The sequence below is a fragment of the Mastomys coucha genome, unplaced genomic scaffold (genome assembly GCF_008632895.1).
Source record: "Mastomys coucha isolate ucsf_1 unplaced genomic scaffold, UCSF_Mcou_1 pScaffold9, whole genome shotgun sequence".
NCBI lineage: Eukaryota > Metazoa > Chordata > Mammalia > Rodentia > Muridae > Mastomys > Mastomys coucha.
Genome location: NW_022196915.1, coordinates 13698193 through 13722818, shown reverse-complemented (window position 1 = coordinate 13722818; position 24626 = coordinate 13698193). Strand labels below are relative to the sequence as shown.

Below are 24626 nucleotides of genomic sequence, written 5' to 3'. Positions count from 1 at the left end.
CGCCTGATCCCTGAGCAAAGGGAAGATGTGATCTCTGTCTGTCCCTCCAAGTCTTGCCAGTGGCTGAGAGGAGACCAGCTGACTAACCAGAAGTGGCCATTAAAGGGTAAACCAACGTTCCCAATTCATGGATGGGGGGGGGTGGGGGGGACAGGGAGAGCAGTGACAAAGAGACTGCAGGGACAATGGGCTGGGGTGGGGGTGGGGGTTAGTGTCTGACTTCTTAGTGCCACAGTCCACAGATTACAGATACTCTCTAGAATTAGAGCCTTTGGGTGCTGCAAACCTCTCCTTTTTCAACCAACAAAATACCAGGAGCCCCTTTGTGAACATGTTATGGAGCAAGTACCTTTTACATGGTTGACTGTGACGCGTCATGGCAACTTGAGGAAACAAGAACGGATTTGGTGACCTATGTTGGAAACGTGTGATTTTCACGTCATCTCAGTCTTGACCAGCATCACCTTTGCCCCTCATCTCCTGGACCTGTTTTTATAATTACTGTCCCTCGAGCTGCTACGGAGCTATCTCCTTTCAGGCTTGGCCACCTTCAGATAACCCAAGGCAGACATCTGAATTCCTTTGGTAAATGGTCCGTGAATAAACTGCTTTTCTGTTGTCTGGGGAAGCTGTTTATGAAGAACACTGGTCCAGTCATCCACTGGTGAATTCTCAGATGACTGCCAAGCCTGAATATATTAATCTCACCTGCCCCGGCTCCCATTCTCTCATGACCAAACCTTAAAATGCTGTGAGGGGGGTGTTAGCCTTAGGTGTCACAGAAAATCACCAGGTATCTCCTACACACAGAGAAAGGAAACTCAGTAGAACTAGGCACCTACCAGGAGCCACTGAATGTTCCACTAGCTGCTTTTTCCCCTGACTTTAACACTGTGGAACTTGTTTCAAAAGGTGAGATTCCGAGGTCAGGACTTTGCTGAGTGAGTACAGAACAGAGTTTTGTTTTGTTTTGTTTTGTTTTAGGTCTAACCAGCTATCACACAGCTGACCGCTTCTCTTTGTCCTGTCTGCTAAGATGTGTTTTCTTTAGGTTAATATCTGGAAATGGCTTAAAAATGCACTTACATACTTACTTAAAATAAGCCAGGCATGGATATTCATGCCTATAATCTCAGTACTTAGGAGGCAAAGGTGGGAGGATAAAGCAAGTACAAGCCCAGTTTGATCTACATAGCACATAGCAAGTTTAAGGCCAGCCTGCTCTACACAGCAATCAAGAGTAGAAAGTCTCTATCTCAAATAAATGTGTGTGGGGGGGGGTGCACGCGCGCGTGTGCACATGCACTACATATATGTGGTGATCCAGTGGATCATAGTGCTTGTGGCCAAGCCTCAAGACCTGAGTTCAATCCCTGGAACCCACATGGTAGGGGTGATTGTCTCTGACCTCTGCAAGCATACTGCAGTACGCACAAATGCACTCATCCAAGTACACATGCATATACATGGAACAAATAAATGTAAATTTAAAAAGTATTAGTAAACAACATTTATATATCCATAGGAATTTACCTATATACCTCAAGGAAATTAAGAACGGAAATGAAACAAACATGAATATAAAAGTCCACCTCTTTCGAGGTATGGTGGCATACACCTTTAGTCCAGCACTTGGGAAGCAGTGTGAGTTCAAGGCTAGCCTAGTCTACCAGTGAGTTCTAGGACAGTCAGAGCTATACAGAGAAATCCTGTATTTAAAATAAAGTAAATAGTACTACCGGAGGACCCAGCTATACCATTCCTGGGCATATACCCAAAAGATACTGCAACATGTAATAAGGACACATGCTCCACCATGTTCATAGCAGCCTTATTTATAATAGCCAGAACCTGGAAACAACCCAGGAGTGGATGCAGAAATTGTGGTACATCTACACAACGGAGTACTACTCAGCTATTAAAAACAATAAATTTATGAAATTCTTAGGGAAATGGATGGATCTGGAGAATATCATCCTGAGTGAGGTAACCCAATCACAAAAGAACAAACACGGTATGCACTCTCTGATAAGTGGTTATTAGCCCAGAAGTTTGGAATACAGGAAGAACAACCCACAAACCACAAGGAACTCAAGAAGAAGGAAGACCAAATGGTGGGCAGTACATTCCTTCGTAAAAGGAGGAACCAAATACCCACGGAAGGAGTTGCAGAGATTAACTGTGGAGCAGAGACTGAAGGAAGGGCAAGCCAGCCTAAATATAGCTATCTTCTGAGAGGCTCTGACAGTACCTGACTAATACAGATGTAGAGGCTCACAAACATCTATTGATCTGAGTACAGGGTCCCCAGTGAAGGAGTTAGAGAAAGGACCAATGGAGCTGAGGGGTTTGCAGCCCCTTAGGACGAACCACCATGAACTAACTAGAACCCTGAGAACTCCCAGGCTCTCAACCACCAACCAAGGACTGCACATGGAGGGGTCTGATTGTTCTGGCAGCATGTGTATAGTAGAGGATTGCAATTTGATCATCAATAGGAGGAGAAGAGCTCGGCCCTGTGAAAGTTCTGTGCCCCAGTGTAGGGGAATGCCAAGGCCAGTAAGTGGGAGAGGGTGGGGTGGCAGGCATGGGGAGGGGGGAGGCAACAGGGGTTTGTTTTTGTTCTTTTTGTTGTTTCTTTGTTTTTTGGAGGGGAAACTGGGAATGGAGAAATTTACATGTAAATAAAGAAAATATCTAATAAAAAATAAAAGAAAAGAAAAAAGAAAATAAATAAATCTTTTTAAAAAGGCAAAAAAAATAAAATAAAATAAAATAAAAATCTACCTCTGTTATTTGCTACTTGGTATGACTCTGAACAAGTTATTTTATTCCTTCATTTAAATGAATGTTCATTGGGAATATACTACTTTGTCAGGAAGATCCTAGGTGGGAGAGATATATCAGTGTCTATAAGCTTGGGTTTTGCCATCACAGGGATAGTTTAGGAATTAGAGGGTGTAAAACATTTAGGACATAGCTGGGTGGTAGCGGGGCATGTCTTTAGTCCCATCACTCAGGAGGCAGAGGCAGATGGATCTCTGAGGTCAAGGCCAGCCTGGTCTACAAGGCAAGCTCCAGGACAGCTAGGGCTACACAGAAAAAGCCTTGTATCAAAAAAAATGAAACAAAAAAAACAAACAAACAAACCAGGGCCAGGTCTACAGTGAGACGGAAAGTGATCAAGCGGCCGTTACTGCGATTACTAGTACTCCCGTCACCATGGCAATCACTGCTTTGCTACCTTTTGACTCTGAGAGGCCATCAGGGTAGGCAAGAGATGAGGAGGCCTGCAGCATGGTAGATGCAGAGTTCTAGGCTGAAACAGGACTCTTCCTAATGGCCCAGGCCCCAGGGAGCTGTCCACAGAGCTCCTTGGATACCTGTGGTTGTGTTGGCACTGGGTTCTAGCCACTCCTTTCTCAGAGATGAGAGCAAATGGGGAAGTCTGACTTCACCTTAAATGGCTGAGATTAAATTGATTAGCGTCAGAACAGCCCCGTTATTTAATCACAGACTTTTCTATTGAATAAGGAGACGACCAGAAGAGCAAAAGCCCACTGATGGAGAGGGTACAGCTCGTGACTTGACAGCAAATGGTCTCTGATTAGTCGTTTATAATTACTCAATTTGAACCAGATCTCTCGAGCCTTTTGATTTATCTTTTCCCTGGCAAACAGCTCTGGTGGTTTCAAGGCTTTGATGCTGGGCTTTCATCTGGGCCTTATTCAGGGAGAGGTCAGCAAAAGGATCCTGTGTTCCATTTAACACAGGGCTAGTTTCTCCTCTCCAATTTTAAGACACCCTCCCTTTTCTAGCATCCTCAAACCGAAGCCTTCCTCCCACCCCCAGACTCTTACCTGATGCTTATATGGTAGAGAACCTGGAACTCAGGTCCCTCTGAGCTACTGGTCCATACATTCTAACCGACAACCATGTGTGATTGTACCCAGACAGTGCTGATGACAGCCTGTAGGAGCCTGGGCAGGCTATACAGGCAGAATTGGGGGAGGGGGTGTCTTCTTTTGCCATACACCTGCCGTGGAGCCTTGGAGACCACTCACCTTACTGCTCTATGCCTGTTCCTCATCTGTAACAGCAGTGAGAGTGTGTTAGATCACTGTGGGTCAAGGGCTCAGAACTGATAGAGGTCATCAGTTGTCAATATTAAGACCACTGGCATCAGTGACAGCGAGTAAAGGCACCACACTAAATAAAACTCAAGGAAAAAAAATATCAAAAATGTTGAAAACTCCAAAGCCACAGAAATCTCGTTCCACATCTGTCTCTGTCCAGGCATGGGTATAAGGTAGGAAGAAGGGTTTGTATCTACCAGGATTTTTAACAATGAGCTATGACAAGATGCAAAAAATTGAGTTAGCCAGAACTTCTTCCCAGGCCTTCTAAATTATGGTGATTATTTTGTCTCTACTGGCTCTCAGGTGCCGGGGATTAGATTAACGATTAGATTAACCACAACTCTTAGTTCATAACACTGTTGCCACTGGTGCTCTTTTGGGTAATTGTTTATCTGCTTTTTCCCTCAGCAATATTAACACTGAAGCTACTGTGGACCAGCAAGCATTCCATACTCCACTGCCTCCCTTCACTTTTTTTTCTAACACATTAAAAGAAAAACGACTCCTTTTTAAATTTTTTTTATTTTTACTTTTTATTTTTGTTTTTGGAGACAGGGTTTCTCTGTGTAGCGCTGGCTGTCCTAGAACTCACTCAGGTTGGCCTCGAACTCAGAAATCCTCCTACCTCTGCCTCCCAAGTGCTGGAATTAAAGGCATGCGCCACAACCACCCAGCTTTAAAATTATTCTTTAAAGGGCTGGAGAGATGGCTTAGCGGTTAAGAGCACTGGCTGCTCTTCCAGAGGTCCTGAGTTCAATTCCCAGCAACCACATGGTGGCTCACAACCATCTATAATGGGATCTGATTGCCCTCTTCTGGCACACAGGTGTACATGCAGACAGGGTACCCACATTCATAAAATAAATACAGCTTTTTAAAAAATGTATTCTCTAAAACCCAGTAAGATAGTTCACTTTTCATAAAGCCTAAAGACCCAAGTTCCACCCCAGGGAATGGCACGGTAAAGGCAAAGAACTGGCTCTCACAACTTGTCCTCTGACCTCTGCACGTGCTCTGCACATTGTGTGTACACATAAGCACACACAATGGATAAAGGGTCAACAAGAACTTAATTCTTCACTGATAGAATCATTTACATTTTTATTAATTCAGACAGAGACACACACACACACACACACACACATCTAGGAAATGTCTAAATAACTGCTGAATTCCTAGATAAGCACCCCATATAGCCCTCATAGAGCCGACAGCAGACTATCCAACTACATAATTCAAATCCAAACATAATTATCCACAGGGATATAGGCCACTGAGTAGATGATGAGAGTTCTTGGGTCTGTCCCCAGCTGCTTAAAAATCCTGCCCCTTCCTAAGCTGGTGACACTTTGTCCACCATAGCAAGTTGCCAATAGGCAAGTCTTTAGCCACAGGGCACAAGGCTTCCTCCCACTGCTGGTGTCTGGAACCTGGATTCCTTGGGGCAATAGGCCCCGTACACTAGAAGAGTGCAGGAGGAATGGGTAGTGCTTTCTAAACTGCTTGGAAGATCAGGATAGAGATAAATAAAAAGATCAGGGCTGGGGTGTGGCTCAGTGATTGAACATGCCTAAGGCCTTTGTTTGATTCCTAGCACTGAAAAGCAAGCAAGCTCCCTTGCTGACACACTAGGTGTTATTAACAACCACACTGAAACTCCCAGTCTGAGTGGCTGAAGTTGGTTTCTTTACAGAATATTTGGCCACTTAAGCAGCTCCTTCCTCCATGCCTGCCTGCCGGCCTTCCTGCCTGCCTACCTGCCTGCTCCCTCCCTCTCTCCCTCTCTCCCTCCCTCCCTCCCTCCCTTCCTTCCTTACTTCCTTTCCCTCTGTATTAGTTATTCTTCTTGCTGTTGTGATGAAACCGGTGCCAAAAGAAACTTAAGGACAAGAGGGTTTATTTGGGGACTGTCTTTGGAGATTCAGTCTATCGTGGTGGGAAGGCAGCAGGAGTATAAGGCAGAAGGTCAGTCACATGGCAGCCATAGCCAGGAGCAGAGGTGAATATCGATGCTTAATGTGCATCCCCTTTATTCAGTCTGGACCCCCAGCCCAAGAAATGATGTTGCCGCCCACATTTTGGGGTGAGTCTTCCATGCCAATTAAATCCCTCAGACATGCCCATGGTGACTCTAAATCCTATCAAATCGACAATTCAGATGAACAGCTCTGCCCTTCCTCCCTTTTCCCTTAGCTGGGATAGGAAAGGGTCCACCCAAAAGTCAGTAATAGAGCAAGGCTTTAGTCCCAGCACTTGGGAGGCAGAAGAAGGTGGATCTAAGTTCAAAGCTAGCATGGTCTACCTAGAAAGTTTCAGGCCTGCAAGGGGTAGGAATCCACTAAAGGAGGAGGGATGTAGCTCAGTGCTTGCCTGGCAAGTAGAAGGTCCAGGGTTCAAATTCTAGTGCTGAAGAAAACATGTACGGTAGTACACAGGTTGAGATACATAGCAAATTTAAGGCTATGAGGACCCCTCCTCAGTGCCACACAGGCAGTTCTAAGCCAGCCCAGGCTATGCTGTTTCAAACAAATAGATTGCCTTGCATTCCGGATGATTTTCATGAATTACAGATCAGGCTTAAAGACTGAGTTTAAATGACTCAAGCAGGGAGGCTCTGAAGATATTTGCACAAAGCAAAAATCTCAGACTAAATCCAACTCCTCAAATGGCAGAGACTGCTGATCCACATCCTCATACGTCAGATTTCCACAGGCCAGGAATACTGAGAACGGCAGCCAGTGGATATAGCCCTTACCCCATGATAGACTGAAGTTGGCAGATAAAGGAGGAACAAGTCTGAGAAAGGGTCCCAGCCTGTGACAGACACTGGAACCAGCTGGTTACGCTTGACCATATTCTTCCTGAAAGCATTTAACCAATGCATCTACAGCAGTATGCATGGTGCCCAACATATAGCAAATGCTCAATAAAGTATTTGTTAAATGAGTGAATTATATACTTGGTTTACCTGAGTCTTTTGTTTTTCTTGAGTTCTTGTGTGGATTTGTTGATTTGATGCATGTGTATGTGTGGGAGTTCAGGTGTGCTGATGCTGTGCACACATGCTGACGTCAGAAGACAACTTTGGGAGTTGTCCTCAGCCTCCAACTTGCTTTGGAGCAGTGTTTCTCTGTTTTCGCACATGGGGCACAGCCCAGGCTAGCTATTCCATGAGTTTCCAGTGCCTTGTAACTCCCGCAGAAGTGCTAGAAATACAGAGGTGTACCGTATCTGACTTTTTATGTAGGTTCCTAGGATCAAACCCAGGTTATTGAGCTTGGGTGGTAAGCTCTTTTAACCATAAAACCATTTCTCTGGCCCCTCATCTTGTGTTTCTATTATTAAAATTAGGGAATATTATGGGCTTTAAATTTTAAAGTAGTACCATGGCACCAGGATGTCTTGGCATTTAACTTTTTAAAAGAGAAATCTTACAGCTTTGTATCTGTCATTTTGTGGACATGCAGGTTCGCTTCCAGAGACGTTCCACGCCACCCCTCTCCCAAATCTAGCCTTAGAAAAACATTAGTTTCTTAGAGAATGGATTAGATGCTGTGTGAGCAGGCTCTGGTTTTGCCCGCTCTAGGCCTTGGTTTCATAATTGAGGATGAAACAGGCTGAGGAGGACTTTGAAGTAAAGGGAGCACTGGGCAATTCAGTTCTCTGAAGCCACTAGAATTAGTCCTTGAGTTTTACAGAACCTTGCCAGGACATGACATGGCCACTGAAGAAACAACGCCCTGAATGCCGACAGGCTACTTGTGTTTAGAGGCCCCCTTCCATCCTTCCTGCAGTTTGTGCACAGTGAGCCCTTCCCCCACTTTCAACCCCAGGGGCAGGACAGTGAGTGCCCTGCATCACAGCTGTCAACCATCCAGACAGCACATCAGAAATGGTAACCATCACATCAAGGTTCTCACAGCTTCTCTGCAGACTGTCGGGCAACGTTCCCCAGAGAGGGAACCACCATGCTGAAGACTGCTGCCCCCCTTGTGGATTGGGCTCTGGCCAGGTTGGTACAGGGGGTCCAGCATGGGGCCTTGGCCTCAGCAAATCCTAAGGCTGTAAGGCTGCTCCTGAGGCTCCTGCTGACTCCATCTTGTTGGCGAGTAAGCCTCTGTTCTACCCCCAACCCCATGCTCCACGCTTCAATCCTACACCTCCTGCTCGCTTGCTATGTGTAGTCCAGACTGGGACAGAGTTTAGGATTCTCCTGGCCCAGCCTCCTAAGTGCTAAGATTATTGGAGGGGGGGACAACTTCATATCTGGCTAAAGCCATTGTTCAGATGAGAAGGGTACTACTGATTACTCTAACCTTCCTTACAACTCTTCCCTACCCACTGAGAGAAAGACTACGAAGTGTAAACTCTCTGTCTTGTGTGAAGTGCTGGGTTCCTGTTGTTTGTTTTGTTTTGTTATTTAGGAAGACACCTACTTTTGATCAACTAATACTTACTTTCTTCTTAAGTAGAAGGAGCTGTGTTCCCACTAAGGCTCAACTTCACACTGCAGAAGTATCAGGGATAACCCAGGTTTTAGAGGACTTAGGGGCAGGAAGGATTTATTCAGCTTATACTTCCAGGTCACAGTCCATCATTGAGGGAAATCAAGGAAGGAATTCAAGGCAGGAACTTGGAATGATGAAGGAATGCTACTTGCTGGCTCCTCCACAGCTTTATGCTTAGCTGGCTTTCCTACAGAGCTCAAGACCACCTGCCTAGGAATGGTGCTGGGTTCTCCAAATTCATTAATAATCAAGACAATCTCCCAAAGGCATGCACACAGTGAAACAGGGATTCCCTGTCTGATGACTCTAGGCTACGTCAAGCTAATGGCCAAAGCTAATTAGGGTGCCTGCTGTCTTTTTGGGGGGTTCCTGTAAAGCAGACCCTGGGATTAAAAAATGGAAGACTAAGCTAGCTGCCCAGAGGGTTCCTTGGGAGACCTGTTGAGCATAAGGAAGTGGGGTGGCAGAAAGGAGAGAGAGAGAAGGTGTGTATGACCAGTAGGTTATAGCCAGCCCCACTGGCCATGAGTCTGACCCACTAGGGGACCCCCTGAGAGAGGCTGTAAAACACAGTCCATACGTCTCCACTAGGAGCGAGGAGGTAGGGTTGCCAAATACAATGCCTCCTTTCACTAACAAAAGGGAGTTCCTTGGGATATCAGCTGCCTTAGATGGGAACCCTCTCTCAAGGAGACAGATACAAGATGACAACATCCACAGGAGACATTGAAGAAGAAGATGTCTGGAGTGGCATATGCCACATGGGGGATGCCTCTGCACATGAGTTTCATTCAGTGTAAGCTCAGTGAGTTGGACCAGATACCCTCTGACATCTCCTAGGTTACAATAATTCAGACCCTGCTACAATACCCTTCCCTCAGCATATAGCAACACAATAAGCCTGCAAGCCATTGCCATTCCAAATCTACCCAGGAGAAAGACTCACACTGAGGCTACCTCCTGATAATGCTTGCCACCCTTATCTCACTCCTGGGCACAAAGAGGCTCAGGCCACAGCATCTAACTGAAGTTTAATAGCATTGTTTGGGAATATTTATTTACCTTAATAGTTACATTCTATTTATGGCAAGAATACTGGATTTTTGTTTACCTTAGTGATATAAACTTTCAGTTAAAGACAAATAATCAGGGGAAGCCTATGTTGTTTTCTAGAAAATAATTTTGCCCGACTCAATGTTAAAGGCTGTAGCTAGGGTGATTCATTTTCATGGCACTAGCAACATTCTGTAAGTCACCAAAGTAACTGGTAACTGCCCATGCCCATGTCACCCATGACAAGCACAGATGAGCACCTCCCTCTAGCCTTCTCCCCGGGACAGTAGAACGGGGCTTCCTCCTTTCCTTGCCTGCTCAGTCATGGATTAAACATGATATTCATATCTAATAGACCTAACTTTAGCCACAGGAAATGGGAGTACTTGGGAGCATAAGCCCCAAGCATTAGCCAAGCTTTGTTCCAGGGTGGACACTTTATCTGCCCTCAACCTTCTTCCTTCTCCTTTTGGGAGGACGGAGTGAGGCTAGCTCTGCAGGACCAATGGGGAGCCAGGCCTGCTTGCTCTGCTTCCTAGCTCCTGAACAGGACACTCCCATCTTCTTGTTGAAATTTTATGTCCTGGCTCACGGTGCTATGTACTGTCAGAACTAAGCAATGCCCACACTTGGATGTATTCTAACAGATACTGTGATGATGAGAAACATCCAAATGAGAAGTTCAAAGTTGTAATCATCTGCACATATGAAATGTTTATTCAAAAAGAGACAGTTCAACTTCCATCCAGATATTCCTCCACCTTTATTGTAACACAATTTTTTTAAAGACTTATTTATTTTATGTATATGAGTACACTGTAGCTGTACAGATAGTTGTGAGCCTTCATCTGGTTGTTGGGAATTGACTTTTAGGACCTCTGCTCGGTCTGGTCGGCCCTGTTTGCTTAGTCCCTGCTAGCCCCGGCCCAAAGTTTTATTTATTATTATAAATAAGTACACTGTAGCTGTCTTCAGACACACCAGAGGAGGGAGTCAGATCTCATTACAGGTGGTTGTGAGCCACCATGTGGTTGCTGGGATTTGAACTCAGGACCTTTGGAAGAGCAGTCGGTGCTCTTACCTATAGAGCCATCTCACCAGCCCTTGTAACACAATTTCTGAAGCCTGTACTTCAGACGTTTATAAGTCATAATGATATTATCTTTTTTAAAAAGCTTTCTTTATTTTATATATGTGAATACACTGTTGCTCTCTTCAGAAACATCAGGAGAGGGCATTGGATCCCATTACAGATGGTTGTGAGCCATCATGTGGTTGCTGGGAACTGAACTCAGGACCTCTGGAAGGACAGTCAGTACTCTTAATTGCTGAGCCATCTCTCCAGCCTCATGATGTTCTTTTTCTTGCCTGATGTATAAATTGTAAAGTAAAACAATCAGTGAACAATTATTGCCTGGGTTATGACCTATTTTTTTGTAAGGCTGGCACCCTAGCCATGTAACGTTAGCCAGCTGGTGATCGCTTTGGATCCATTTCTCCATCCCTCAGTTCAGGGACTTGAACCAGATGGTCTCTAGCATCCCCTTCTCATAGCATGTGGCCAAGGACACTGCTGGCCGGGAGAGGAAAGTGGCAAGGAGGGTGACAGAGACTGGAAAACTTTCAAGAAAAGCCTGAGGTTCTCCATTTACCTCAAAATCGCCAATAGCAACAAACAATAACCCTTCTTCCAGCAGTGTGCGTGTGTGTGTGTGTGTGTGTGTGTGTGTGTGTGTGTGCGCGTGTGCGTGTGTGTGTGTGTGTGTGTGTGTGTGTACTGAACAGACCTCAAAAGGGACATCTGTTTACAGTAGATATGGCTTTGCAGCTACACCCACAAGCTTTCATGTGGACGTTGAAAACTTCCAGAACCCTGCTTGTGTTGTGAAGAGACGCAAGGATGCTTCAGACAAGATGGGCTCTAAACTTGCAGGAAGCAGAGCAAAGTGAAAGAAAGCATGGAGCCTTTGGCCCAAAAGTGATAATGTTTCAAGACAACTCGAGTAGAATAAACCAAGCATGTGACCTCACTGGGAGTAAGTTCCAGTCAGGTTACACTGGCTGCAGGTTGATGAAGAGGACCCTGGCTTCAGGTTCACAGAAGCATCAATGCCTCAGGCTGGGCCTTTCCTCAAGCTCATGTCGGTCAATAGACAAGGCATGATTTATTCTTCAGGAATAGCCCACAAGCATCTAAGACCAGCTCATAGAGAAGTTTCTAACTAAAAGAAATATAGTATCTCAATTTTTATATTCCCTCCTCATCCAGGGAACCAGAATAGAGAACCTACACACACACACACACACACACACACACACACACACACACACACACACACACACTTCATTAAGACAAAGAGAGGTGAGGTACTAGAGGAGAGGGGTTAAAATCAGATGTCACTCATGCCTGCAGATTGGCAAATCTCTCAGGCCATACAAAAGTGGAGAGGCAGGGTCTCTCACATAAAATTGAAAAAGGACCAGAGACACTGGGGGTGATCCCAGCTTCCAGTTAAGTTGCAGATATGTGTCCAGCAATGCAGCATCCCATCTTTAGGGACACACACCACACTCAGAGACCAGCTCTCCTTTCTGCCTGGCCTGTAAAAAGATGTTGGATTCACAGACCTGCTCCTGGGTTCATCCACTGGAGCTTTTCATTCTGGCCAACAGACAGGAAGAAAGCCTGCTTTATAGTTAGCCCTGAGTTACTTCCTCCAGGGCAGTGGTTCTCGACCTGTGGGTCAAGACCCCTTGGTGTGTAGGTGTGTGTGGGGGGGTGTTAAGGACCTGTCACAGGTGTTACAAATCAGATATCCTGTATATCAGATATGTACATTATGATTTATAACAGTTGCAAGATTACAGTTATAAAGTAGCAATAGAATAATTTCATGTATCTAAGGGCCAAAGCATGAGGAAGGCTGAGAACTACCACTCTAGGGTTTGGCAGTCCCTAGGGGTCTTTCAGAGCAGTTTCTCACTGTCCTGAAGAGCTGCTATTCTCACAGACATACACATGCTGCTTCCACTTCCTTCAAAGCACCTATGACTCATAGACTTCAATCTGCCATCTGCCCAATCAAGCTTGTGTCTAAAATCTGTCACCACCAGGTGCCTACAGTGACATCTATGACTTATTATGGAGCCTACCACACACTCGTGCCTTAGCCCCACCCAGCCTTCCTCATGCTAGGCCTCCCATGCATCCTTTATGACTCAGTCTGGGGGTCCTAGTTTAGAAACCCTCCCTGAGTCACTCAAAGTTTTCTCCTTTTATATTTTAGATATTTATTTTTTTAATAGGTAGTACAAATGCATTGTGGTGTTGGAGCATTTTTTGCTAATCATTTCAGGTCCCCACCCACTCAAGGGAAAAAAGTGTGAGACATGGTTTCATGTAGTCCAGGCTGGCCTTGAACTTTTGATTGCCTAATCTTCTGCCTCTGAGATTACAGGTGTGAGGCATACTGCTTGGCCAAATTCATGGGATTAAGTTGTAATACATAGCAACAATGACAGGGACACCTCTCTCCTACCCCAGCTGTCCTGTTCTCTCCTGGGAGACAACCTCTGTCTACAATGAGTTCCTTCCAAATTCTTCCAGAGTTGCTTCCACATAAAGACGCATGCATTTCACCCAAATGGTGGCAGCCCTTCTACTGTATCTTGAAAGCCTTCCATGCTAACAAACCATCAAGCCAACACAAATGGCTTCACCTCTTTAGTAGCTGCAAATCATACACATACACACACACACACACACACACACACACACAGGTGTCTTGAGACAGGGTTTCCTCTATATAACTTTGGCTATCCTGGAACTCACTCTATAGACTAGGCTGGCCTCGAACTCAGAGATCGACAGATCCACATACCTCTGCCTCCTGAGTGCTGGGATTAAAGGCTTGCGCCACCATGCCCTGCCCAGCAAAGCATATTTCTAATGCATTTACTCACTGAAGTCTGCCCTAGCTGACATGTTTGTGGCTACAGAAGATGTTCTACACGATCAGTCCCTGTGCAAGACAGACTGCAGCAGTAATATCCAGGCTAAGTGCTTAGCCCTGCCAGACTGTACTAGAAGAGCCCAACTGCAATTCATACTCCAGCTGGCCAAGTATGGACCAGCCTGCCACGCTCACCCACAGTGTTATCTAGATTTAAAATCCCCACCAAAGTTCAAAGTGAGAAATGAGAGTTTGGTCAGGTTTAAACTGACATTCTTCTGAGGTGAAACCCCTAGAGTTCTGCTGTACTAGACAGTAACCAGGAAATACATGCAGCCATTCAGATCTACAATCTAATCCAGTACAAGGAAGAAAAAAATGAGCCCAGCTCCTTGGCTGCACTAGCCAATTTCAAATGGTCAGTGCCACACCTGTGGCCACTGCCCTCCAGGTAGTTCTACACTAAACCTGGACTGGCCACTGTGGCCTACGTGCACTGACCAGACATTTGAATTGTGGCTGGTCTCAGTTGACCTGTATATTTGAAAGACATAGCGTTAAAAAATATATTTAATATGTTAATATGTCATCATATATAATAAATATATTATATGTAACAACTATAAAATTTATATAATTATATAATTAATATGCATATGATTTTATATAATTATATAAATTATATAATAAATAAAACATATTTTTAATATTTAAATTTTTAATATATATTTTAAAAATCTAATTAAATAGCAATTAATATATTAAAATCCTACTATTTATATTGAGTTAATATTATGAAAATTAATTTCTTTTTGTTTTTACTTCTTTTTTAAAGATTTATTTATTTATTTTATTATTTTTTATGTATATGAGTACACTGTATCTGTACAGATGGTTGTGAGCAATCATGTGGCTGCTAAGAATTGAACTTAGGACCTCTGCTCACTCCAGCCCCACTCGCTCTGACCCAAAGATTTATTTATTATTATGTGTAAGTATACTGTAGCTGTCTTCAGACATACCAGAAGAGGGCGTCAGCTCTCATTACGGATGGCTGTGAGCCACCCTGTGATTGCTGGAATTTAAACTCAGGGCCTTTGGAAGAGCCTTCAGTGCTCTTACCCGCTGAGCCATCTCACCAGCCCTGTTTTTACTTTTTTTAACCTGGCTAAAACAGAAAATGTAGAGACATGGGGTTCAGGAGCACATCTGCCCTCTCGTAGGAATTACTGCAATCCATACAGCTGCAAGTAAAAGCCTCTCAGGAGCCTTTTCTCCTACGTTTTCCCCTACTCCCTTAAGACAGGCTGAGCTGAGAAAGGAAAAAAGGAAAGGGCCACAGGATTCTGCTGGCCGAGAATTCAGCCAGCACCCTCCCCACTTGGGTGGCCACAGGAAGCAGAAGCGTTGCTGATTCCTGGCAGGAACTGACTTCCTGGTTCTTGGGAGAACAATCCACCAGCAAACAAAGTGAAGGGCCTTCAAAAGGAACCCAAGAAGGCTCCAAATGTGATCTCCAGAACTCTGCAGGGCAACCCATCCCTGCTCCATCCCATCTCCACCCTCACCCTGGGCTTAAACTGGCTTCCACTCCGGTCCCAGCTCAGCCGGCTCTGTGTACAGCTCCAGGTGAGGACAGAGAAATATAGGAAAAGCAGAAACCAGAGAAGGAAACAGGGTCTACCTTCAAGTTCTCATAACATGAGGTTCTGTGCAGCTGAGAGATAGTACATGTTTCTGTTTTCTGTGCCTTTGACTTGGGAAAGGAAAGGATAAAAAAAATCATTTTTTGGAGCATGACCCATGAAGCTGAGAGTTCAGGTCAGGCACTGTATTCTAAAAAGACAGTAAGATCTTCATGAGCTGGCAAAACAGCTCAGCAAGTTAACCCTGTGCCCTAGGAAACCTGAGTATATTCTCCAGGATCCACAGCAGCAAGAGAACTAACTCCCAAAGGCTGTCCTCTGATGTCCCTACATGCACCATGGTATATATGAAAGTGCAAGTGCACACATATTTATTATACACACACATATTTCACAATCACACATAATTGTAAAAAAAATTTAAGATCTAATTCCATTTAAAGGTAAATCATTTTTATGCTTGGGAAAAGCATTTATTGTTTTTGTTGCTATTGTTTTGTTGTTATCTGTGTGCCTTTGGGCAAGGGAATTAACCTACCTGTTGAGTAACCAGTCAAATAAGACTTGTTGAGAGTTTTCCTACCTCTTGCAATGGGTGACTCTAGACCTTGTGTACATATAAATGAGGTCTCATCAACCCTCCCCATACTCATTGCCTGCCTCATTTGGAAAACACCTCTGGGCAGTTGATATAAGTTAGACTCTGAACCTGACCTCAACACTGACTCCTAAAATACCTTTTCTTCCTCTGGATAGATTTCTTCAGAGACAGAAGGAAAGAGAGGATGGGTGAATCACTGGAGCGGAGGGAGCTCTTCCCTTAGGGTGGAAATGCTCATAATTGTGTACAGTTTTCTGTGGAGAACACCCAAGGGTGCATGAGGCCTCCTGGGGGACAGAGGGCTGGGGATTTAGAGAGACTGTGACAGGCCAAGTACCCTGCTAAATCCTCAGTACATGCCAGTACTTGAAGAGTTAACTCCCAACAGCCTACAACACATGCCTGGGAGTTCTGCACCCTGCCTCTCTCCCATGTGCCCCTGTGCTCCTGACACTGAGACAAGTCACAATCCCCTTCTCCCAACCTGTGTCCCTGACACCAGAACTTGGCCAATCACTCCTTTCTTGCATCAGAATTTTACAAGCAAGCCATTCTGCATGGTATCTCTGTATCTGCCCAATAGGGACATGGAGGAACAAGTGGAGCATACCCTGAGAAATGATCATCACTAGCCAGGTCTCAACAGTCCCCACAGACTGGGACTTGTCACATATTTATTGAGGTCCAAGATGTGTCAGACTTTGGTTAGATATTCTCATCATCTGCATCACTTATCCTCACCCCAATATAGCAGAAAGCTCCACAAAGATGTAGTCTCAGCAACAATATGTGATCCCTCAGCTGGGGCCTGTAACTTGCTCTGGCCAATGGAGTGTGGGTGGAAGGGACAATTCCAGGCTTACACATTGGGAGGGCCAATTTTAATTGTCAACTTGATACAATCTAGAATCACTGGAGAAGGGAGTTTCATTGAAGGCCTATCTAAAACAGGTTGACCTGTGTTATGTCTATTGGAAGACTGTCTTGATTACAGTAACAGGTAGGAAGATATAGCCCACTGTGGGCGGCACCATCCTCTGGGCTTGTGTTCAGGACTGTATTAAAAAGGAGAAAGTAAGGTGAATGCAAGCATGTATGCATTTTCTCTGTAGTTTTCACTATGGATGTGACTAGCTGTTTCAAGTCCCTGCCACCTTGATTTTCCTGCAGTCATACACCACTGCCTGAGCTATGAGCAAAAATGAACCTTCTCTCCCTATGTTGCTTTTTTTTGGGGGGGGGGGATATTTGAGTCAGGGTTTCTCTGTATAGCCCTGGCTGTCCTGGAACTCACTCTGTAGACCAGGCTGGCCTCGAACTCAGAAATCCACCTGCCTCTGCCTCCCAAGTGCTGGGATTTTAGGCGTATGCCACCCACCCCATGTTGCTTTTATCAGGGTATTTTGTTACAACAACTGGAAAGGAGACCAGGATAGACCTTAAATGATGTAGTACATCTCTGTTTGTTCCTTTGGACAAGAGAAGAATGTGACCTCTCATGGAGCAGACTCCTAGCCAGACTGCCTGTGAGAAGGACAATAAAGATTGTGTCTATTAGGGCTGGAGAGATGGCTCAGTGATTAAGAGCACTGACTGCTCTTCCAGACGTCCTGAGTTCAATTTCCAGCACCCACATGGTGGCTCACAACCACCTGTAATGGGATCCAGTGCCCTCTTCTGGTGTGTCTGAAGACATCTACAGTATATTCATATTCATAAGATAAATAAATAAATAAATCTTTAAAAAAAAAAAAGATTGTGTCTATCTGCCTCAGAGTCTGGGGATAGTTGTTACTCAGCATAAACTGAACGAGAGTGACCCTGACCTCTCTCATATCTCACAAAACTAGGGTTTTATGAACTGGGTCATTTTGTGGCTTTCTTGTTACTTCCTCCCCAAGCTGGTAATGGCTCATTCAAAGACGACAGCAGGGGAACAAACATTTGGTCACCTGAGCACCTGGTACAAGCAAGAACCAAGCTGATTCTCAAGGAGTATGGGGGTGAGGCTGCTGGGTCAGAACTGGGGTGATTGCTCATTCCCATGAAGTAAGCAGAGTCAATAATCACAGTCAGTATCAGGGGGACAGGTTGGGGCCCATGGAAGCAAAGGAAGGAAACCAACAGGACCAGCAGTGAAGAGGTGGGGAGATGACCACACTAGGCATGAAGAGAAGCCAGAACAGGGATGAAGTTATTCAGAAACAGGTAGACAGAGCAAGAGACGGGCGGCAGCCAGTGTTCCTGAACTCTTCCCCACAGCAGGGAGCAACCTGGACCTCAGAAGGTGGGAGGCCACTGAAGCGTATGACATGGATCCCAGAGTGTTGCAGAATCGCCACCAAGCACCTGGGGTGTGCCCATCTCTATTTATCATAATGTTTCTTGGCAAAGAAATGGCTGAACTGTGATTCAGGACTATTAAGTCATATGACAAAGGTAAAGTTTAAGAACAAAGTAAAACACAAAACTAAAAGGCAAAACAACAACAATAAAAAAAGAAAAAACAGTATGTGAAAAACTACTGTCCTAGTCATGTTCAGATGTGGAAAACATGGGTGGCTTTGGAGGGATGTGAACCTAGTTCAAGTGTCTCTTCTCTCCAGGTCAGTCATGGGTCAGGTGAGCATGTTCTGTGTTGAAAGGCTTCAGATTGATTTTTACTAACTTTAAATAATCCATAAGATAGGTCTGATCATTGTGCCCATTCTGTAGGTGAAGCAACTGAGGCCCAGAGAGAAGAAACTTGCATGGTCCACAATGTATGGAGTAGTAAGTACCTGAAGTCAAGGTATCCACTCCAAGATCCAGATTCTTTTTTTTACTCTTAAAAATATGTGTATTTTACTCTTAAAATTTTTATGTGTATTAGATGTGTTGTCTACACATATTCCCAAGCACCACATGCATGTAATACTTGTGGAGTCTAGAAAAGGGTGTTGGAGCCTCTGAACCTGGAGTTACAGAGGGTTATGAGTCACCATGTAGGCGTGAGAGCTGGTCTTCTGGAAGAACATCCAGTGCTCTTAGTGGTTGAGCCATCTCTGCAACTCAAAGGGACCACAATCTTAAAAACTATGATTCCACTGCCTTTAAAGGAGAGGTGGGGGCCAGGAAAGTTAGCAGCAGTCTGAAACTGATGACTCCCAAACTCCAGACTCCTACCCTGTGCTCTGTCCTGCTAGATCAGAAGGAGTGAGGGAACACAAAAGCCAATGGCAGGGGACAAGTGGGGATCTTTTGGGGATGAGGGAGAAGCGTTGAGACTGACAGGGAAGAGATGAGAAAGTGAACTAGACAGTGTGCTGAGGCAGGCACACTTAACATGGATAACGTGATTTCAAGACCAGGATGGACAGAGCAAGGGATCAGAGCCAGAACCTGCTTCCTGAGCTCTTCCTGAGGGAGCTACCCACCCAGCCAGCACCAGGAACCTGTTTCCCTAAGTGACATCCATACCATCTATATTTAGGTCCTAGAGCCACCCATTGTTTCTGTCCCAGCAGACAGTGGTGGTCACCACCCTGACCGTGTCCCTCGTGAGTCACACAGTTGAGTGCTCTATTGGGAAGGCTGTGTCAGAACCATCTCTGAATGTCTTTCCCCTCCTGTGGCCCCCATGTCCAGTCCTGGGAAGGCTAGCAGAGGGATTTTAAATAAAGCCCCGCATAGAAGCTGCTGTCTCAACCCCCTCCACAAAAATAAGCCAAGATGGCATTTACCTCAGGACTCTTAGAGTCTTTAAAAGCCAGCTGCAGCCCAATCCATGTGTACTGCAGATTCTTGTCTTTGGCAGCATTGCCTCTCGGCCTCTGCTCTGAGATCCAGTGTAAAGTCTGCCACTTCTCTGGTAGCCATTCATACACCACAGTTAGTGCTGCATGGGACCTGGTGAAACTGGCTGAGTGCTGGCTGGCCCTGCTTGGCACGTCATGAGCTATTTCAGTTGTTTCTCAAGACAATCCAAGAAGGTGGGCATTATTCTTTCCATTTCACATCACAGAAATTAGGTTCAGGGAGGCATCATAACACTCAGCTAGTATAGCAAAGCTGGGACTCAAACCCACACCGGTCTGGTTCCAAAGCCTGAGCCCTTAACTTCCATATCCCACTGGCCCCAGGCTCTCCATAGATGCAGAACTACTTTGATCAGATCTAAGTTAAGTTGAAAAGTTCTTTAAAGGGTTCCTCTCTTTTCTCCCTCCCATTGATGACCTCAACTTCTCCAGAGCCTTTTCTGGAAACTGTCAGAGATAAGAAATCAAAATTATCAAAAGTTATTCCATAGTATTTACAAAAGCAATCACCTAGCCTATTACATTTAGATTCAAGTAGATATCCTAAAAACGCCTTTTGTTTGTTCGTTTGTTTTTGTTTTTCAAGTTGCCCTGGCTGTCCTGGAACTTTGCTTTGTAGGCCTTGAACTCGGAGATCTACCTGCCTCTGCCTCCTGAGTGCTGAGATTAAAGGCATGCGCCACCACCTCCTGGTTTTAAAAATACTTAACTGAGATAAGCGTAAAAAACTAGTTTTTACTTTGGTACAACATATCTGCATGCCTCAGATTCACATCGAAGCTGAAATGAGTTTGGAAACAAGTGACATTTGATAGGTGAGTAAATGGCGCCGCAGAGAGAGTGACTTGTCATGAATGCTCTTCCTCAGGACATTGAACCCCACAAACCACCAAAATGGACAAGTTGACAAATCACCAAAGAGAAAGTCCTTCAGGCAGTGCACATGACAGGAGATTGAGCAGGGCCCCAGCACTAGCCACCAGCTGCTGCCTGGTGGCTAAGAATGTTGTTTCTGCACCCACTCTGCCTCCATATAAAACTTGATTTTTCTTAATCAGCTAACAGACTTTAGGAAAATCAACTTTTCTAAACCTCAGTTTTACCATCTACAAAATGGAATCAATAATAGCTAATCCCTCCAGGGCTATAGTAACTTCATAAGCTAGTAATGTAAGTGCTATTGCCTATCCTACATTAATATCATTGTGTTAATATCATTTATATGTAAAACCTTTAAATGTCAATTTCCACATCTCAAAGGTTCAAAAATGATTCTCCGTTAAGCAAGCAAGTAGCTGGTGTAGTGAGCTGGAGGAGAGCGAAATTACCCAAGTCACATGACAGGATTAAAAAATGCACGTTTATATAATATCAGTAGAATTAAAAGGAAACCTCAAAATGGGAGAAAATATCAACACATCACATATATAATAAGGGATAAATATCCATAATATAAAAAGAAGTCCTAAATTCAACAACAAAGATCAAACACCCTGATTCAAAACTGGGCACCAATCTTGAGCTGTTTCTCTGCAGATGCACAAATGGTCAACAGTGAATATGAAACATCCACATTACCAGCATTAGATGAACACACACACACACACACACATAACAAAAATAAAAAACAGAAAATAGTAAGTGTTGGTAAGAATGCAGAGAGCCTGGGGTCCTTGTGTGCTTCAGGCGAGATGGAGAAAAATCACAGATGCTGTGGGAACTACAGCACGTCTTCTGAGACACTTGTGATTATGACCCAGCGATTCCACTTTGGGATACAGACCCTGAGAAAGTGAAAGGAGGGCTTCAAAGATCTATCTGCACATTCATGTTTGTGATAGCACCGTTCACAAAGCTATCACAAGGGATGAGCGGGTGCACAAAATGTACACATACACAAACAGAATACTACTCAGCCTCCAGGGAGAAAATTCTGACACATGATAGATCATCGATTGAGCCCTGAGGATGTTGTCTGAAACAAATCAGTAACAAGAAGAGAACGCCCTGTTTGACTCAACTTGCCAAATCCTTAGAGCAGTCAAAATCACAGGAAGATGACTCAAGACAGTAAAGCTGTTCGAGATGGGAGCCTGAGTTTGAATCCCCATCACCCGCCTAAGTCCTCAGCATGGTGCCACCCATGCCTGTAGTCACAGAGATGGGGAAGCAGGCACTAGAGAATCTTTGGGGTTTGCTGGCCAATCACTGTACTCAAACTGGCCAGCTCCAGATCAGTGAGAGACCATGTCTCAAAAGAGATACCGTTGGTGGGGGGTTAGTGAGGTGGCTCGGAAGAGCAAGTGAAAGACAAGCCTGGTGACCTGAGGTTGATCCCCAGAGTCAACAAAGAAATAGAGAGTCAATTCCAAATAGAGAGAGTTGTCTTTCTACCTCCACATGTGAGCTGTGCAAGTATGCTTCCATGCATGCTGTTTACACACACACACAATAATAATGAATATAAACTTTGAAAAAACAGTTAGTGATTAAGGAAGACACCTGATGTTGACACAAACATACATACACACACGGAGAAACACATACACACAGTGACACACACGCACACACACAAACACAGACATATATATATGTGTATATATATACATACACATAAATATACACATATATACACATACATGCATACTCACAGAGATACACACATATACACATACATGTGTGCAAATGTACATAGACACATACATGCAAACACAAACGCACACAAATATACACAGACACACATATATACACATGCACACACAAACATACACACATGTACACACTGTCCAGACAGAAAGCAGAATGCTAGCTGCCGTCTACCAGGATTGCACTTATTAGTCTGAGGATGTCATTCTGGTGAGACTGGAACAAGTGAGGGGTCTTCCTTTAAAGGAAGTTTTGGCTCCTCTAAAACATCTACACGTACCCCCAAGCAAATCATCATCAAACGACATGGGAGAAGAAACTTCGGGACTCTTAACCATCCTTCAACCCAGAAACAAATTGTTTCCAGCCGCTCACTCCCAAACAACCTGAGCTGCGTTCCAGCATACTGAGGGAGGATCTGGAGTCTCCACTTACACAGGTCTGGCTTCATCTGTGCAGTGATGAGCACCATCTAAACACCAGTTACCTCTGGAGTTTACAAGTGTAGCTCCAAATTTAATAATCTTCCTAACTAAGTTTAGCCATTCTCCAAGCCAGAGAAGATGACCCTGGAAGCCCACCTAGAGATATAGCCACAAGAAGAGAGAGTAGGTGCATCCTTCTCTCTCCATCTTCCCATTAGTTGATGTGGGTCTCTTGTAAAAAATCAAAACATTAGCATCGTAGAACAGAGGATGACCAGCCCTCCACTAGCTTTCCTCCAATCATAGCTGCTTGGGAGGTGATGGCAGTGATGCAATGCTACTTAGTGTGTGTGCACGGCACACACACCCACACACACACATACACACACTTCCTGCCCCTTCACCCCTCACCATCCAAGAGCCATCTAGAAAACTGCTTTTTCAATGCTGTCCTAATTACCGCACACAACTTCTTGATTCAAGTTTGAAGAGAGACGGGAACCGGCTCCATCATCCAGGGTTTTTGTTGTTGTTGTTTGTTTGTTGCTTTTTAATAGCAGCTCACTGCCTATCAACTTGGGTAATGACAAGACCTCCACACCCTCCCACACCTCAGGTTCTGGCACCCAGTGGAGGCTTGGGTGAGACCCAAGAGCACCCATCCCCTGCTCCCGAAAAATAAGGAACTTACCTGTGCACGGAGAAAAAAACAGCACCACACCATGGGGCGCTCTGACCTCATCCACCCCAACTCCCTGGCTGCTAACTGCAGCAGAGCCTGGTGGACAGGAGGCTCTGAGCTGTGTGAGCATGGTTTCCCTGAGGGAACTCCTCCCCACCACTTAAGTTGCATGACAGGAAGTGACAGAGGCCATCCGTTACAAATGTCAGAAGCTGAGAGCTCCAGCCCAGGGCTCCCTTCGACTGGTAGTTTCCTTGCCGGTTACAGCTGCTCTTTCAGAGCACTCTTGGCTTTGGCATTCAAAAGCAGACCCATCTCCAGTCATTTAGAAGCAAACTATGCTTACTGGGTCCCTACCTAGAGACATGTGAGATGTCCCAGCAGCCCTTGGACTGTTCTGCCTCCTGTGTGGAGCTCTATATATGTAAACACTTGAGTGAAATAGAGAGATGAGGAAGTGTCACTAGGAGGGATACAGGAAGGCCAGCTTTGGGTACAAAGAAATCAATGGTCTCCTTTGAACTTCGCATCCTGCCTAAGACACAGAGCACATACAGAACCACAATTTAAGAGGAACCATACACCCATCCGCTGCTTTCTTTTTACTTGAGCGAATCTGGCATCTTCCCTCCAGCACCTTTTAAATACAGCTACTGATGGAAACCTTTCTTTGGTTTTTCTTCCTGCTCTTCTCATGGCTAACTCGGGGCTAGCATTTCTCATTTTATGAACTGGCGGTCTCAGTGGCATTCACACCCAGTTCCCTGCTTTTTTACAAGATCTATACTCCCTTAGGGAGAGTAGACAGTATCACAGTGACTTACACTGTCTGGAAGAACACAGTAAACCATCTGAGTCACTCTCTCTATACAGGGTTGTTGGTCTCAAGCCCAAGGAGACCCAGCTCCTGTGAAGTTCTCCAGTATCTTTTTAAAGTCCCCATCAGGGCAGAATCTATTCATAAAGATCTTTGTAAAAGTAATGTTTAGCTACAAAGACACAAGCCAAACTCTCCTGATACTGTCCCTCAAGTGCACAGATTTTGACAAAAGCTCATCTTTCTCATCCTAGCATAAGGTCAGAGGACCAGCACAGGGAGCTGGTTCATTTGGACAAGACACTGGTCTAACTTCAGGGATTATGAGAAAAGCTAGCACTGTTCATGCTGCCAGGAAA

General features: G+C 44.8%; 1 protein-coding gene across 7 annotated transcripts in view; it reads right to left on the bottom strand.

Annotated features, from left to right (window-relative positions):
- Positions 1–24626, bottom strand: part of Arhgef3 (Rho guanine nucleotide exchange factor 3) — a 301945-nt gene that overhangs the window by 148614 nt on the left and 128705 nt on the right. Inside the window, exon 1 of one of the 7 annotated variants that reach the window (XM_031362584.1) lies at positions 23460–23616. The exons of the other annotated variants lie outside the window; for them this stretch is intronic. Coding sequence (XP_031218444.1) covers positions 23460–23510 — 51 coding nt within the window. The 5' untranslated portion in view covers positions 23511–23616. Of the gene's footprint in view, positions 1–23459; positions 23617–24626 lie in introns of those variants that run through there. 7 annotated transcript variants of the gene reach the window in all.